Source organism: Sodiomyces alcalophilus (genome assembly GCF_042370955.1).
Source record: "Sodiomyces alcalophilus JCM 7366 unplaced genomic scaffold ACRALscaffold_1, whole genome shotgun sequence".
Lineage (NCBI taxonomy): Eukaryota > Fungi > Ascomycota > Sordariomycetes > Glomerellales > Plectosphaerellaceae > Sodiomyces > Sodiomyces alcalophilus.
In genome coordinates, this window is record NW_027263532.1 from 928,677 (window position 1) to 945,471 (window position 16,795).

Sequence of the window (16,795 nt, forward strand, 5' to 3'; positions counted from 1 at the left end):
GAGGGCGGCAACAGGCACATTCCTAATTCCACGGTCTTGTATGTATCCGCCGTTCAAACCCTTCTCCAGTCCGTCATGACCCTGCCTATGCAACCGAGGCCCGCAACATCAACAACCTTCTCATGCCAGCTCAGCAACACGCTCATCGCCGCACCAACACTCTCGTTCCCGGCGCCCGGTCGTCCGGCGCTCATCTGGCTGAAGCCCGTCGTCTGCGGAGTGATGCCCGCGCTGCTGCCGCCCGGTCGGACGGCGGGCCCCGCTGCACCCATTCCTTTGTAGATGTACTTCATGAGGACGTCGAGTAGCTCGGAACCGCCCGCAGAGCCGTAGATATTCTGAAGGAGGGGGGTCATATCAGATGCCTTGATAGAGTGAAGGACTTCGGTGATGGTCTGGAGGTGTGCATCCTTTTCCACGAGACAAGAGCGAGTCAGCAAACCATTGTCACAAAGAGAGTCCCAGAGACAGCAAGTGATACGCGGAGACGCGAAAGAGAGAATAACGATTCTGTATTCACAGGAAGAAGGACATACCTTGGCAGCGTCGACACCATTGTAAACCGGAAACTCGAGGCATCCCCTTAGGGCGCCCTCGGTGTCACCTCCCCGTAGAAGCTGTCGCACTTGGCCCGCCAGCCCTCGAACTTCGGCTTCGCTAATCTCAGGTTGTGGGGGCCGGAGGGTAGAGGTGTCGAAGTTAAGGGGAGAGTCTTCTTCGAGGGCGTCGATGTTGATGGTGCGCCAGGCATCGCTTAGCGATGCGGCCGTGTGTTGTTGGATGATTGACATGGCTTCGTCTGGCGGTAAGAGCGGAAGTGATGGACGTGACTACTTTAGGGTAGTGTCTTGCACGAAACCTCAATGGAGGAGGGAATCGAGGCCGGCAGACGCGCGAGAACGGTGGGATTGGTTCACTGATGATCACGGTACTCAGTGGAGAGTAAGGTGCTGCCGCAAGTTGCATCACTGTAGTGCGGGATGAGGCTGGAGCTTCGTGCTGATGATGGAGTGGGGTGGGGATGAGGCGGTGCAGCATAGATGTGGAGCAGCAACCAACCGCATCGCTTCTTGGCATTCCCTCCCAACGCCAAAGACAAGAAATGTCACGACGAGACTACCTAAAACCCGAAGCTCGTGAAACCTCCTACATCCCCGGACACGATGAAATGGTAAAAATGGAACGACTGTTGGGCGAAGCCGTATTGAAAATCCATACTACTCTTCCAGATTTCCGACATTCGTACACACAAAAAGTGCCAGAAATTCCATCATTTGATTTATATTACGGCGGCATGTAAATCTCAGGGGTATAACCCTTCAACCCTTCTCCCACCCCAACACTTACGCGTCGATGAGGTTCCCCTCGTTCTGCTGCACCTGCTCACGCTGTTTGTTCTTGTCCTTGGCATCCTTGGCTGCGCGCTGGTAGTATTCGTTGAGGATCTTGGCGGGGATGCGGTTCAGGAGTTCCTTGGGGTAGATGCGCAGCAAGCTCCACGCTAGATCCAGGGACTCGAAGATAGACCGGGACTCGTAGGGGCCTTGGGCGACGAATTGCTGCTCAAACTTCTCGAGGAATTCGAGAGACAGCTTGTCCTCGGCTGACAAGGCTTCCTCGCCAACGACAGCCTTCATCGCGGCGGCATCACGACCAATGGCGTACTTGGCGTACAGCTGGTTGGATACATCGCCGTGGTCACGGCGAGTCATACCCTCGCCGATGGCAGACTTCATGAGACGGGATAGCGACGGAAGGACGTTAATGGGCGGGTAAATACCACGGTTATGCATCGGCTGGTCGACGAAAATTTGGCCCTCTGTAATATAGCCCGTCAAATCCGGAATCGGGTGAGTGATGTCGTTGTTAGGCATGGTCAGAATGGGAATCTGAGTAATGGAGCCGTTACGTCCCGCCACACGACCGGCTCGCTCGTAAATGGTGGACAAATCAGTATACATGTAACCGGGGAAACCGCGACGTCCTGGCACTTCCTCTCGAGCTGCCGAAACCTCTCGGAGAGCGTCGCAGTAAGCCGATAGATCGGTAAGAATGACGAGAACATGCTTTTCGAGTTGGTAGGCGTAGTATTCCGCAGTGGTCAGGGCGAGACGAGGAGTAATGATACGCTCGATCCTAACATCACGTTAGTCTCTGCGGGTGGTGGGGATGCCTGGGGATGTGGTGATAACATACGTAGGATCGTTGGCAAGGTTAAGGAAGAGAGTGACGCGTTCCAAGCTACCGTTCTCCTCAAAGTCGCGCGTGAAGAACCGAGCCGTTTCCAAGTTGACACCCATGGCGCCGAAGACGATGGAGAAGTTCTCCTCGTGTCCATCATGGACGCCCTTGTTGGTGACGCCCTTCTGTTGCACCAGACCGGCCTGACGGCAAATCTGCGCAGCAATCTCATTGTGAGGGAGACCAGCGGCGGAAAAGATGGGGATTTTTTGGCCTCGAGCGATGGAATTCATGGTGTCGATGGCGGAAATGCCGGTAGAAATCATCTCTTCGGGGTATTCCTGCACGCGGTAATTAACTCACTGCTCTTTTTGCTAAGCCCAGACGGAATGCGACGCACTCTAGAATAGGGGTTGATAGGGCTGCCGTTGATGTCGAGATAGTCCTCGGCCAGCACCTTGGGGCCCTTATCGATAGCTCGTCCGGATCCATCAAAGATGCGTCCCAGCATGTCCTCCGACACGCCGAGCTTCAAGCTGTGACCACTGAACTCGACTTTTGTCTGTGTCTCTTTTAGCGCCTGTCTTGGTGTAGTTTATCAAGGGCCGGTCTCATACCTTCTTGACATCGATGCCAGAAGTGCCTTCGAAGACCTGATTCGACAGTCAGTCGGGGTATAACAGTGTGTTTCGTGATTCGTTTCGCATACCTGGACAATGGCTCGGTCACCTATGCTGGCGGTCAACGATTTTGAACTGACGAGCTATAGCTGGGGCTTGGAGTCAAATACCTCGAGCTTCTAGGACTTGACCAGAGCGCTCAGTGCCATCGGGGAGAGTAAGGGTAACGATTTCGCTGTATTTGGGGATTTTGACCTGTTGGATTGGTTAGCATGGAGACGAGTCTTGAAGAGGTGAAATGGCCATGGTAGCCGGGCAGCCGGGGGGGCCGCGGGGTTGCCTTCATACTTTGTCTAGGATGACCAGAGGGCCGTTAACACCACTGACAGTGTTGTAACGAATCCTCGGGACCACCGAGTAGGACGACGACACTCGCGGGTCGGTCATGGTGGAGGACGGTCAGCGGCCGAACCTGCGGATATGCTGTAGTGCGGGGGCAAGCGGGCAGCGGAGGAAATCACGGGGCGTTTATTATGCCGGGCGAGAAGCAATGGCGGTAAGTAATGTTGGTCGAGCTGGCGTACTTCGTACTTCGTACGTTGTAAAGAGGGTTGAAGTTGGGACTCCGCTGGGTCGTCTCCGTCGACCTTGCCAAGATGCACCAGTGGGTCCTCCACTTACTGTGGGTACCTATCGACAGTACGTACCAAAGGTGGCGCGGTAGTATCGAGCGCCCAGTGTGAAAATGACATCACCGGACGAATGGTGATACGAATGTTGCCTACCTTGCCTCGCTCGAAAGCCCGTTGTGTCGTGGCTCATGGACCTAGGAATTCGATCAGAAGCCCGTCTGAGTACTAATATGCTATTCCACCCTATCCAGGTACTTTCAGGCATGTGCGATTGACAAATTGACACTACTACAGCAATACTACATTACAGTCCCGCGGTTCTAGTCCTTGCACCAAGCACAGCTTTGCCTACTGTGCTCTCATTGGGTTTTTCCAATTTGCCGGCGATCCAGGCCCCAACATCAGAAATCGCGTCTAGATCTACGCCCGTGTCCATTCCCAGGGTACTGAGGAAATAGACCATGGTCTCTGTCGCGACATTTCCCGTGGCTCCGGGGCTATAAGGGCACCCTCCCAGGCCAGCAACGCTGCTGTCAAAGGATCGGATGCCGTGTTCCAGCGACACGGCCGTATTCACAAGAGCCTGCCCGTAAGTGTCGTGAAAGTGCATAGCAAGGTCCTCGTTACGGATACCTGCGGCTCGCATGCAGTCTAACAAGGCCTTGGTCCGAGGAGCTGTTCCCATGCCCGTTGTATCTCCCAGCGATATTTCGTCGGCTCCAGACTCCAACAAGTCTGTAGCGATCTCGGCAACCTTGTGTGGATCGACGTCGTAGCCTTCGAAAGGGCATCCGAGAACGACGGAGACGTAGGCCCTCACTCGTAGCCCGCTGGCTTTTGCGTCTTGGATCACATCTTTGTAGCGCGTAAGGGACGTCGCAATATCGCAGTTGAGGTTCTTCTTCGAGAAGGACTCGGTGGCGGCCGCAAAAACAGCGATCTCTATACCGGGCTTAGTGGGGTCCACCGACGGCTTAAACTGGGACGAGAAGGTGTCGGGATTCTTTTGGAGGATGGAGGTCGCGTTCTGAAGGCCCTTGGTGTTTGGCGCAAGGAATGAGTACGATACCGCAGATGGCGACGAAATCTTTCCCGTAAGAATGTGTTCCATAATCTCACTGGAATTGGCCATCTAGACAACGAAATCCAATCGGTCAGCAGACGCCGTACACCGCAGACTGGCGCGATTCTCTGAGGTGACGCGCAGCCTACCTGGGGAACCCATTTTGGTGCCACAAAGGAACCAGCTTCAATCGTCGATAAACCAGTCTTTGCGAGTTTCTCAATCAATTCAATCTTCGTGGCAAGCGAGATGGTCTTCTTTTCATTTTGAAGTCCATCGCGTGGTCCGACCTCGACCAACTTGATGTAGTTGTCAGGTCGGGGTTGTTGGAAATTGTTTTGCGCAGTGGCGTAAGTCCGCAAGGAGCGATAACTCGCCCTCTTGCATGCTCGGCAGATGGCAGGACGTAGGAGGGACAAAGACATGGAGGGCAGGCTTCGTCGCGCCGTATTGATGGCAAAGGGGCAATTACTGACGATGCCTCCGTTGTACTCGGTAGCTGTGGCTTTTGGTCAAGATGGGCGTACTGAGTATCTAGGTACTGCGTATGAAGAGTGGCGTGGGCTAAAATTAGACGCATACCATCGGCTCATACCTAGGTCCGATCCGTCGGCACGTATCTTCGTACTTAGTACATGTACCTGCCTCCACTACGGGGACAGTGTGAATTCTTCATTTCGAGGCGGGGCTGAGTATTCGTATTCTGAGCCACATGCGCCGAACGAGCTGACCACTGGGGTTTGTGGTCGGTAAATCACGTGATACAGGATCCAACGAGTATATAAAGCATTAGATGGCTGGCCTCTATACAATTCGTACGACGCGTTTGTATTCATAACTACCGGCATGATGATCTTGATATGGCAGTAGGTGTCCTGAACACGAGCACGATAATTGGCCGTAGCGACCTATTTTGCACGTGTTGACTGATAGATCGGCCTGGGTTTTCTTCGCGAACACTCGATGAAGTTGAGCAATGAAGAGGCCAATACTATTGAGTCACGAATATGTCGTCAGAATCTCTATCGCAACGCTAGCATAGCAAGATATGAAAGGGGACCAATGCGCCATGGAGAAGACTTGGGCCAATCCTCGGAAGGCCCGTTGCGTCTAACACAAGAGGACGCAACCGTAGGCTGCGCGGACGACCCGGAATGTGGGTGAATGTCTGCTAGTGGCTTGCTGCAGCCTTTGCCTTTCTCTTCTCGGCAATCATGGAATCGATCCTCCGAAAGGCGCACACGCCCTCGAAGAAGGTACTCCCAAGCCACGTCCACCATAGCCTGGAGCCCGCATCGACACCATGGGGCAGGAGGCGCGACCGGTGCATCCACCAAACCTCGATAAGATGAATGCCTAGAACCGGCCAGAATAGGGTGGTGACAAGCCAACGGAAAGAGCGGGGTCCACCGGGGTAGACGGCGGTGAGGGCGGACCAAAAAGGCGTTCCGGGGAGGAGACAAGGAAGGGTGAGATATGAGAGGAAGAATAGTGCCACGGCGCCGAACACCACGATGTCGAAGCCGCGTGGCGAGGCGTAGGTCGTCACGTAGACGTCGCGGATGCCGATTGCCGCACGGGCGTCAGCGTCCATGGCGACGACGCGGCCGCGCACCTCGGCGGGCGAAGTAAGCGGGGGTTCGAAGGGGATGCTGAACTTGGCGCCATCCGAACCGCCAGCAGTGATGGTCATTCCGGTCAGGGAGATTTCAATGAGTTCCGGGGATGAGGCGGCGCGGGTGGAGAGGCCGGCGTAATGGCGCAAATAATGGGAGAGCTCGCGCTTGTGTTGGTTATTCATGTGGTTGACAATGCGGGCTTGGGCCGCTGCGTCGAACGTGGGTTTGGGCCCGTCCATCATGGGCAGGCGCGATGGCTAATGGGACTGCGTTCTTCTTTATTTTCCGTTGATGAGATTGAATTGGCGGTCCAACGCTTGAAGATCTGATGGAAGCTGGGCGTTCGGAAAATAGTGCGAAATAGTGCGCACGCGTGACTTTTGTGGAAAAGCGATGAAGCGACGTTGCTTCGCTGAAGAATCTACACCGTGTCTAGTGCACTGTGGTTAGTCATACTCGGCCTGTGGGGTTCGAGGTGGATCGTTCCCGCACACCCTGAATTCTACACTACCTACCTACCGACATAATTAGTAACTACGGAGCCAACTCCAGTCACTTGAAATGGTCTGGGGCTACTAATGGAAGCGGCTATTATATCTCACGTCTTTCTTCGATCATCCTACACGTGCGGACTATCGCCAATACGCCCATCCAGCCAAATCCGTGCCCATGAGTACCTAAGCTGCGAAAAGCCTGCAGAGAGCAAGCACAGACTTGCTTGTTGAATGGCTGGGTGAGAATTTGAAGGTGCGGGAGGTTGACACCCGGGTTCATAGCTCGCCTCGACGCCGTCTATTCGATTCCGCATTCAAATACGTTGGCTCCCGTGCTTCTCTCCGTCGACCCTGGCAGACTCAGCCGTCGCATTGTTCAAAGAAATTACTCTCACAGACGTGTGGCTCGTTAGCCGCGATGCTAGGGAACCAAACATGCCAGGGAGAACTCGCTTGAAGAACATTCTCAATGTTGGCAGAGAAGTGACAATCACTGACACGGACACCTCGAGACCTGACCAGATAAGAGTGTCGGCATAGTCCCACGTCGGGTTAGTCGATTCCGCAAAGGTGATCAGGTACTGGAGCCGGATACACGACGTGATGGTTATGAAAATTCCCAAGCTGAACATGATAATGACGCCGACCTTGGATCGCCATGACATGTTGAGACCGTACAGTAACGGCAACGGCAGCGCTAAGATGACGACGTCTTGGGCGATGCTGAAGCCCGCCGCCACGTTCACCAGCATGTTGACGTTGAGGCACCGGTGCGGCCCGAATTGACCCTTCCAGCCGAGCCAGTTGTACTCGATGGGCGTGCACTGGAAGATCTGCATAATGACGAAGACTGTTGTAGAAACCAGGATGAGCGCCATGGTTATGAAAGTCGCAAGTCGGAACGGAAAGTTCGGGAAGATGCGCAGGTAGAATAACAAAATTGACACCTTTGTCAGGGCAAGGCAGACAAGATACAGTGTCTCGGCGATGTAAAAGAGCTGGTGTCGCCGTCAGTTTGGTCTGCCTGACTCTCGACCGAGCCGAGAACCACATTGCTTTGGGAGGTATTCACTTGCCTTTAACCCCATGGTTATATCGTCGACATCGACATTCCAAACATCCACACCGAAGGCGATTATTCCGACTATCACACTTCTGGTCAGTTGATGCCCCTTCGGTATACTCTCGGTTCACGACGTACCGGCATGCCCTAGGATAATGAATGGAGTGAACAAAACCTTGGGATACGCAACATGGTAAGTGATCGTGATATACGAAAATGGCGAATCCATATCAACGTACACCACACACGACCATCACCCTATCATCAGCCTCAAATGCCGGCGCAGTCGTCCATCGCACGCAGAGGCGCAAGGATAGCATCAAAAGTGCCGAGACTTCAACAGCGAGGGGCGCGAGCAAAGCCGCTTTGCGATTGCGGTATGGGCGTCTGCAAGCCTTTGCTTCTATCCGGGCAACCTCTTGGCCAAGTTAAATCTCCAAATTTGGGACAGATTCCTGGACAGAATGGTCACATGGCTCACCGATAATCTCTAAAGCGGACTCGCAAGACGAGGTCAGGCAGTTTCGCATAGCGTCACTTAGGTCTTGATCAGCGCATAGGCATGTCGTGTTAACAAGACTCCCGCATATCGAATGCGGCACTTCTTGACGGAAACAGGTCAACTGCAACAGGGGGGAACATTAGTCTCTCTCGCCAGGCCGGCATCCGTTCGTTTTGCCTCATGGCCGACACATCAAGCAGAAGGGACGCACACCGCATTGTGGAAGCTCATCTGCAACGCCCAAGAAATCCGATGCGCGGATAAGAACAGGAGATGCCAGCCATGCCAGCAACATCCATAAATGTCTCCTTGGATTCATTTTTGATGCCGACGCTAGGTCTATAAACGACAATGAGAGTCGAGACGGAGGAGTTGGACGAGTCAAGCACGGGAACGTAAGTAGAAGCCAAGGCTCCGTGTTGTTGGTCGAATATCACAGTAATAACTGAGAGTTAAGATCACAACCCAAATATTTTCGCATGGAAAATGGGAAAATGGGGAAATTGTCGGTATTGAGGTTTCACTCCCGCGTCTTAGCATACTAAAGGTGGGAAGGTCCATAGACGTCGGAACCATCATGACGGGGCAGGATAATCGCACAATGTTACACTTGAGGGACCTGCTGGCCAGATATCAGCTACTTCTGCGCCCACGTCCCCGCGTGTACAGAACGGAGTGGAGTCTGGGTGTGACGGTTCATCCGGGAAGACGACCGAGACGGCAGAAGGGCGGCCATACAGGAGTATCCGTGTGGCGCATCTCGCTTGGCGTCTGTCAAAGTGACGAACGCTTCACACATAGACGGCTTGCGATAGACCGACCGGATATCCATGGCACCGTATACATACATATCAGGTTGCGAGCTACAAGAAGAGCTTAGACTTCAGGAATGGAGGCGCCCCTGGAGTGTTGAGCTCTCGACCCGTTCCAATCCTATCCCAGCTTGTGAGAAGGGAAAGACGGGTTGGCGTGATAAGAGTCGGGCTCTGCCAGACAAGAACAAGACCAGTATCACGCAGCAGCCAAGCATGTCCAAACCAAGTCTCATGGCGCGAAACCTGAAGGTAAACGTGCGAGAGAAGGACCCGAGAAGGGTTTCTTGAGAAGGTAGCATTAGGCTAACCGCACAAGAATTATAGCCTGCGACATGCAGTCACTGGTATGTTCCCACATCTTGGGTGCCAGTCCTCTGCGGCCAGTCCGATACCCGAATGCAGGTACCAAAACTATATGCAGATGTCTCGGTCGGTAATTGGCTTGGGGTGCAGAGTGCGCGCAGCTTCGTGCGACAACCGAGCTCTTGAAGATCCACTGTACTTCGCATCATGTTGTACGAGGTTGCAGGATGCCTGTGCCTGAAACCGAAAAGCAACAGGGTGTTCAACTTGACTCAGTCCATTCTGATGAGTGCCTCTTGGGACAATCGCGAGAGAGTGATTGGCCGAATAATCCGAAATGACCCAGCGGTAAGGATCGTGTTTCAATTGTCATGTTTATGTTTGTTTGGCCGACGAGCAATGGATCGTGGGATCAGAACCCTGATCGCCACATGTAAGATCGTATTGCGTAGTAACATGTCAACGGAGATGGCAACAGTGGCATATCAACAACATTGAACGAATGGATTATAGAAAGAATAAAGGGAACATGGCAAAGAAGCAAACTTTACCGCAGTATGGTAGGTCTTGTGGCATATATGCTTTGGGATTCCTTGCCTACCTGGACCATGTTCGGGACACAAGGCCGGGAGATCACCTAGGCGCGCTTGTAGACTAGCGTGTAAAAGAAGGGCGCGAGAGAAAGCTTGACTGGCACAGTGGGGAAGATGTATGTGGGCTCTGCCTTCTCAGACGCTGACCGAGTTAGGGCTCGAGATCGTGACGACGTCGCAGAACCACAAGGCTGAATGAGCCCTGGAGTCGTCGTTGGTGTACTGGCTCAATTCAAGGCTGATAACCACCAGTTTCTCCGAGGGAAGCGTTTCGGTTTCCGATTGGAAGTGGGTCTATTTAGCATGTTATCTTTTTTAAGTACAGTTCAGCTGGGAAGTTGTTAGTAGACTAACAACAGGCTCGGAGAAATTCCGACCTAACTCCGAGACGCCTCGCCCTAGACCTAAAAGGGACAAAGGGTAACATCCTTCTAACAACCCGTTCTCCATGCGACGTCACGGAAAGAAAGCTCGACAGTAGCTCCCGAAACTCAGAATGACTCTTTCCTCTCGTGTCCTCCGAAGTCGCAGACTTTTTCGCCCCCCGCCCATGAACCTGGGTTGAGAGACCCATGCTACGTATTATCAGATATCGATCCTAATGAAGGGCTACTCTGGCGCCTGTATATCCAATGCTTGCTATCACCTGAATATACCTACCGCCCGACCCGCTCAGCTCGAATGCATATCAATTCAGACTCGGTTTCCCTCCACGTGGCACTTGCGCTCCTGCTGTTCACGTGCGCCCGACGTACGTTTCGCAGCCCGGTCATCACCTTCAATTCGTAATGAGCATGGACGACGCCGCGAGCCAGGCGACTTACCGCTCCCGTCCTGACGAGGACGAGGGCCACGATGCCAACCAAGGCGGCAACCCACGCAAGAGGCAGCGCGTGCGCCTGAGCTGTCTCGAATGTCGCCGTCGTAAACTCTCGTGCGATAGAGGCTATCCCTGCCAAAGGTGCATTAAGAGTGGCACGCCGGACCGCTGCACCTACGAGACCAAGTCGGGCATGGTCATGAACGCTAGCTCGGGCGTACCCCCGGCCTTTGCCCAGCTCGACTCGCGGCGCCACGGGAGCGAGCTGGCCATGACAGCTCGGGACTCGGACTCGAGTTGCATCCGCGACCCCATCAAGGACCACGACAGGATTCGCAGGCTGGAACTCGAGGTTATGAACCTGAAGAACCAACTCAATCAGCATTCCAACGCCACGTCCTACTTCGACGGTAGCACCGTCGCCGCCAGCAATTCTCCGCCAGCCCACAAGGATGAGATCCCCCACTCGCCACCAAACGATCCTGATGCCGACGATATTTCTCCCGACTGTCTTGGATATGACAAATCGGAGCTGAGGTTTTTTAGGGGAAAAGAGTTCCGAACCCGTTATTATGGCCCCCATAATGCCACCATGGCTTTTCTTGAGGTAACACTTTTCCCTGTTACCCTCCTTCCCTGCTCCTTGTTTCAATATTGTTCGTCGGTCGCTGACACAAAAGGCTTGCACTGTAGCTCCGTGGACTCTGTCCCTTTATGCAGGAGACGGCCGATGAGTGGCTCAAACCGGCAGCAGCACATGACCTCAAGGATCGCAAGAAAAGGAAGGAAGACCGCGAGAAGGCATTTCTTGAGCGCGACCTCGATCTCGAAGCCCTTTTACCTGAGAAGCCTTTGGTTGATGCCCTTGTAGACGTCTATCTGGAGCAATTTGAACAGCTCCATCGCGTCGTGCATATTCCGACCTTCAAGCGAGAGTACGCACTGTTCTGGGAGAACACCGAGTCACGACATGCAGCACTGACAGCACTGATACTTTCTATGATCTGCATTTCCAACTGTATTCACACCCACGACACCCTTTGGTTCACTGGAATGGTCTCCAATGCGCACACCACTGCCGTCAAGTGGATTGAAGCGGTGGAAAAGTGGCAGTCGCGACAAAGTATGAAGCACCGCCGTCTCATCCATTACCAGATTGCCTGCTTGCTCTATCTCGGCAAGCGCGTCAATATTGTCAAGAAGAAGCGGTTTTGGACCAATTCGGGGTCATTAATCCAGGACGGCATATCGGTAGGCCTCCACCGTGACCCGAGCCACATGGGAGGCAAGATCTCTGTCTATAACCAGGAGATGCGACGGCGCATCTGGGCGACAGTCCAAGAGTTTGACATGCAGGCGAGCTTCGACCACGGCCTGCCCACCTTGGTGAGCCAACTGTACTACGACGTAAGCCCATCGCGGAACCTGGACGACGACGACTTTGACGAGGAGACCACAGCACTCCCGCCGTCGAAGCCCGCCAAGGAGTTCACCTACTCTTCGTATCAGAACTTGTCCCGACAAAGCCTGCCACTCCGGATCGAGCTGAGCCGCCTTCTCTGTGGCCCCCCTGGCGATCTTGACTACGACCAGGTCATCCGCTTTACCAACGACATCTCGCGCGAAATCGATGTCCTCCCCTCGTGGGATACCAACGGATCCAACAGCCAGGGCGGCAAACGCCCGCTCCTCGCCTACACATTACTGCACATCCAGCTCCGGCAGTACATCATCCCGCTGCACCAGCGCTTCATCAAGTTGTGCAAGACCAACCCCAAGTACCAATACTCGGAGATCATTTATTACAACGCCGCCCGGGATATCGTGCTCCTCCACGACAAGCTGTTTGAACAAGGGGTGCGATCCTTGAACTTTCTACGCGAGGACGCCCTGACCTCGGCCGTCAACCTATGCAAGGTGACCATGCTGCAACCTCGCGACTCGACGCACATGATCATGATCAACTCGCAACATACCGTTAAGCTCCTGCAACGATGTCTGGCTATCAAAGAGGATCGCCTCATGCGGTGCGGAAACAACGAGCCATGGGGCTACTCCATAATGTGCGCCGCACTTGGCTTGCTCGAGCTCCACCTCGGGACGAAGACAGCCGAACAGGCCAAGGCAACATCGGCCGAGAGATTTGTGAACTTGCATTACAAACTATTATCATACCAGGCGCCTCCGGTGGTGGCGCAGGCGCCCGAACCGTCTAAGATGCCGGGGATGCCCTTGGAGGTTCCCACGGGCCCTAGAGTAAGCTCCTGCCATGCTATCTTCCCCCTATCGTGCCATCCAGTTCGGCTCACTTGTTCCCGCTCAGTCCGCCCCTCCGTTCTCTTTCCAGGGACCATTCCCCAACTTCCTCTCGTCGCAGGGCTCTGCTGTGGATGGCACGCAGATGCCCTTGAACTGGCTACCATCCGCCATCGACTCTTCGGTGAGTGAGAAACCCACATCTCCTTGATATTTACATCGACCCGTCCGTCAGGGTGTTCTTCTTCATTATAGTGGACTAATTTTCTTCTAGGCGCACACTTTAAATCCTGATTACAGTTTAGAATCACTGGGACTCAACTTGAACGAACTCTGGGGAGAGTCTTGGGATCAGGTCGGATGATCAGTATACCCAGGCTTCCCGTGCGTGGAACTTGTATTAGTAGTTTTACGGAGATATGACCATGATACCCGTTAGGAAAAAAGCGCTTTTAACTCTTAGCATTTCTCGGCTTTCGGTCGACTCTGCGAATCGGCGACAACTGACGGCTTCGTGGTCCATGGAACGCAGAAATCAACTCGCGCATTGAGGCCGGAAGATTTTCGCGATAACTAGTCACGACATATTTCAAGTTGGGAATCAAGTGACTTGTGGCCAGCTTTCGCCTTTCACTGAACTCGTTGAGCCAAGCCACTCGAAATGATCAATGTCTCTTCTACCCTTGTCTCCGTTCGCTGGCCTGATCACATTGGCCTCCGTTCTCACAGCGAGAGACAAGGCAAAGAATGACATGACCTCACAAGCTCATCCGCCTATTCGGCTGGCTCCTAGCTGCCATGGTTGCCGCTGCAGCACCGATCATCGAATCCTACGCGATCATTGGTCACGACCTAGTCGTCGGCTCCCCAGAGACCGTCCCGCCTACATCAAATACACGCCCTGGATCCGTGTCTATACGGCCTGTACTGTTTCCTGCCGAATACCAGAGAAGATGCCAGGTAGATTGTTCCGCCCAATTCACGAGGCCATGGGCATACCCAACATCTCACCCTTTCTTCCGTCCAAGGTGGCGGATGTGAGGTTCTCGACAAAAGCGGTTGGTATTTTGCTAACGGCTTGCGATTCTTGTCTGCAGAGGCGGGTTGGCACCAACACTCCCAAAACGGAGGCTGCTCGTCACCGCGAGGCCAAGTGTACGCTCGTCAAGGGACGCACGGCGGGCGCCAGCGTTCTAGGAGTCGCTGCATCGGCGCACGGGAGCTTCAACAAGCTATCAACATGAGACGTCGGTTTCTCGGACACCCGGCCTGAAAGCTGAAGCGCGCCTCGAAACGCTGGAAACAGTGTGTTATACAATGGAATGATGGAACAACCTTCATGGTGGACGCCCACCGAACGACCAATGTCAACACGACGTTACTCGACCTGACTGCATTAGGTACAGCTATATTGTCGGTGTGAAACCCGCAAGGAAGGAGGAGAGATGGAATAAGATGCTTACATTCGGTGTGGGTACATTCATTATGATATCCCTTCCCCATTCTCTCATGGAGATATATACGGGTAGTGTGCCGTTTGTCTAATAGCTATGGCCCCAAATCGGCACTTGCTTAGCTGCTACCTGACGGCGTCTAGTAGGCTACTACGGTATACAGCAGATCATTGTTACCTAGGTATCTCTAGAAGATTCTTCCCCGAGACGATACCGTCGTATCTCTAAAAAACGTCCGTCTCGGTGTTCAAGATTCGAAACCTCAAGAGGCAAATATGCACAAAGGAAATTCCACGTCAAATGCAAATGCACCAGGCGCACCAATTCTCATGACCTTCATTGCCTCATATCCCTCATGTCAACTGTCTGTTGGGCCACAGGCAGACCAGTCGACTCGAGTCCCCGGCCAGCTGGTCTGCCTATTCCTCCCGGAGCTCCTCTTCGACCTGTTGCTTAACTAGCTCCCGTACCCTCTGCCAGTCATTCTCCACGAACGTCACCCGCTTCTCCTGGTTCTCCAGGCCGGCGAGCTCGGTCGGTAGCACCTTGGCCTGAAAGTCGAACCCTTCCTCTTCCTTGAGCGCGAGCTCCACCGCACCCGCAAACTTGGCAGGGTGTGCCGTGGAAAGCGAAACGTGCGGCACCTCGGGGCCGGTGCGCCCAATTGACCGCAGCGCCGTAGCGATGCCCACCGCCGAGTGAGGGTCCAGGACGTAGCCCTTCCGACGGTAAAAGTCCTTGATGGTCTCGATCGTCTGTGAGTCGCTGACCCGCTCGCTCTCGAAGTCTGTCCGCGCGCCCGCCAGCACCTCCTTAGGCACCGGGCCGAAGCCGCCCGCCGACTTGAGCTCCTTAAGCCATGACGACACCTCCTGTCCGGCCTGTTTCTTGTTCCACTGGTCGTCCATCCCAGCTCCAGCGGCATAGTCGTAGGCCAGGAACCAGAGCAGGCGCTCAAAGTTGCTTGATACGAGGATGTCCATGGCTGGGCTCAGCGTCTCCTTGACGCCCTCCTCGTGCGCTTTGGCGCCGTCGGTCGCGAGGCCCCCAGTCGCAGCAGCTCCTTGAGTGGAGTGGATCTCGTACCGTCCAGTCGTCCAGAACCGGTGGAGGATGTCGTTCTCGTTCGTAGCAATCACCAGCTTGCCTATGGGCAAGCCCATTCGGAGCGCGAAGTATCCGGCGAGCACATCGCCGAAGTTACCTGTGGGTACGACGAATCGGACCCTCTCGCCAAGCCTGAAAGGCGGCGTGGTCTTCGACGCCTTGGCCAGGGAGAAGTAAGAGTGGAAATAGTAGACGATTTGCGCTAGGATGCGGGCCCAGTTGATCGAGTTGACGGCGCCAAGGTTGTGCGTCTCGTTGATGTCCTTGTCCGCGAAAAGTGCTTTTACGATGTCCTGGGGAAATATAGCTTTAGTAGGTCGAATAGAGGCATAGACGACACGCATCGCGCGTGCTTCGCTGGAATCCTCTTACCTGGCAGTCATCGAAAGTACCTGTCACGGCAAGATTGTGAACGTTCTTGTCCAGGACGGTGGTCATCTGCGCCTCCTGGATCGGGCTGACACGGCCTTTAGGATGCAGGATGAAGACCGAAACATCCTTCTTACCCCTCAGGCCGTAGATAGCCGCAGATCCCGTGTCGCCACTGGTGGCACCAACGACAGTCAAATGGTGTCTGTCTATACGAAGAGAATTACCTGGTAAGTCTACCCTTCTTCTTCAAGAAAACAAAAACAGGAAGGAAAGAGTGGCGTCTTGAGCAAGGACGGAGGTCCACAAACCTTTTCCAGTTTTCCCCTCATTCTTGCGAACGAGGAAATATTCGAATAGATTACCGAGGAACTGTAGGGCAACATCCTTGAAAGCGAAGGTAGGGCCGTGGAATAGCTCGAGGAGATAGAGGTTGTTATTGAGGTGAACCAACGGGGTGGTCTCGGGACTCCGGAAGGTCGAGTAGCTCTTATCGATGATCGCCTTGAGATCCTCGGGTGGTATCTCGGATTGGGAGATGTACAAAGAGAGAATCTCAAAGGCGAGGTCGGCGAAGGAAAGATCCTTCCAGTTTCGCCAATTCTCGGCGCTGGGAATTTCCTCCGGGATGTAGAGGCCGCCATCGGAGGCAAGACCCTTGAGGACGACCTCTTCAAAAGAGAGCTATGAAACGGAGTCATAGTCAGCATGTCTTGCGACCAAAATAATGTCATGCGCATGCTCATTTTTGCGGCTCCGTGGCGCGATGGCACGAGGGAGAGGAGAAAAAGAAGGGGGGGTTGAAGCATACGCCGCTATCCTCTCCGCGTGTGCTGAGGTATCGCTGGGACGGGGTGTGGCTGCTGTCAGAGGCAGCCTCGGCGGTGGTACCGTTCGTAGCCAT

The 16,795-nt window shown here is 54.1% G+C and overlaps 8 protein-coding genes across 8 annotated transcripts; 1 reads left to right on the forward strand and 7 right to left on the reverse strand.

Annotated features, from left to right (window-relative positions):
• Positions 1-53: 53 nt before the first annotated feature.
• ACRALDRAFT_2094505 (uncharacterized protein) lies at positions 54-791 on the reverse strand (the record flags this gene model as incomplete). The annotated part of the gene is made up of 3 exons (XM_071022671.1): positions 54-161; positions 252-410; positions 537-791. 3 exons carry the CDS (start codon positions 789-791, stop codon positions 54-56), a joined length of 522 nt encoding a protein of 173 aa, XP_070878603.1.
• A 230-nt stretch (positions 792-1,021) lies between these two features.
• ACRALDRAFT_1039232 (uncharacterized protein) lies at positions 1,022-3,404 on the reverse strand. Its single transcript, XM_071015126.1, has 7 exons — positions 3,150-3,404; positions 2,972-3,056; positions 2,891-2,910; positions 2,799-2,834; positions 2,582-2,743; positions 2,197-2,522; positions 1,022-2,136 (listed from the first exon to the last, which is right to left on the reverse strand). Exons 1-7 carry the CDS (start codon positions 3,246-3,248, stop codon positions 1,344-1,346), a joined length of 1,521 nt encoding a protein of 506 aa, XP_070878604.1. The 5' UTR covers positions 3,249-3,404; the 3' UTR covers positions 1,022-1,343.
• A 173-nt stretch (positions 3,405-3,577) lies between these two features.
• On the reverse strand, positions 3,578-5,007 carry ACRALDRAFT_1047024 (uncharacterized protein). Its single transcript, XM_071015479.1, has 2 exons — positions 4,646-5,007; positions 3,578-4,565 (listed from the first exon to the last, which is right to left on the reverse strand). The coding sequence occupies exons 1-2, from the start codon at positions 4,919-4,921 to the stop codon at positions 3,738-3,740; spliced, it is 1,104 nt and encodes a 367-aa protein (XP_070878605.1). The 5' UTR covers positions 4,922-5,007; the 3' UTR covers positions 3,578-3,737.
• Positions 5,008-5,293: 286 nt separating this feature from the next.
• On the reverse strand, positions 5,294-6,490 carry ACRALDRAFT_1060381 (uncharacterized protein). Its single transcript, XM_071016227.1, has one exon. The coding sequence runs from the start codon at positions 6,352-6,354 to the stop codon at positions 5,668-5,670; it is 687 nt and encodes a 228-aa protein (XP_070878606.1). The 5' UTR covers positions 6,355-6,490; the 3' UTR covers positions 5,294-5,667.
• Positions 6,491-6,923: 433 nt separating this feature from the next.
• On the reverse strand, positions 6,924-7,448 carry ACRALDRAFT_1060380 (uncharacterized protein; the record flags this gene model as incomplete). Its single annotated transcript, XM_071016226.1, has 1 exon — positions 6,924-7,448. The coding sequence occupies one exon, from the start codon at positions 7,446-7,448 to the stop codon at positions 6,924-6,926; it is 525 nt and encodes a 174-aa protein (XP_070878607.1).
• A 3,225-nt stretch (positions 7,449-10,673) lies between these two features.
• On the forward strand, positions 10,674-13,325 carry ACRALDRAFT_2038429 (uncharacterized protein; the record flags this gene model as incomplete). Its single annotated transcript, XM_071020877.1, has 4 exons — positions 10,674-11,312; positions 11,399-12,961; positions 13,029-13,145; positions 13,236-13,325. 4 exons carry the CDS (start codon positions 10,674-10,676, stop codon positions 13,323-13,325), a joined length of 2,409 nt encoding a protein of 802 aa, XP_070878608.1.
• Positions 13,326-13,420: 95 nt separating this feature from the next.
• On the reverse strand, positions 13,421-14,464 carry ACRALDRAFT_2014818 (uncharacterized protein; the record flags this gene model as incomplete). The annotated part of the gene is made up of 10 exons (XM_071019787.1): positions 13,421-13,471; positions 13,546-13,616; positions 13,643-13,683; positions 13,724-13,769; positions 13,837-13,844; positions 13,945-14,052; positions 14,079-14,095; positions 14,139-14,193; positions 14,226-14,257; positions 14,297-14,464. The coding sequence occupies 10 exons, from the start codon at positions 14,462-14,464 to the stop codon at positions 13,421-13,423; spliced, it is 597 nt and encodes a 198-aa protein (XP_070878609.1).
• A 370-nt stretch (positions 14,465-14,834) lies between these two features.
• Positions 14,835-16,795, reverse strand: ACRALDRAFT_2038430 (uncharacterized protein; the record flags this gene model as incomplete). Its single annotated transcript, XM_071020878.1, has 4 exons — positions 14,835-15,815; positions 15,895-16,100; positions 16,203-16,575; positions 16,703-16,795. The coding sequence occupies 4 exons, from the start codon at positions 16,793-16,795 to the stop codon at positions 14,835-14,837; spliced, it is 1,653 nt and encodes a 550-aa protein (XP_070878610.1).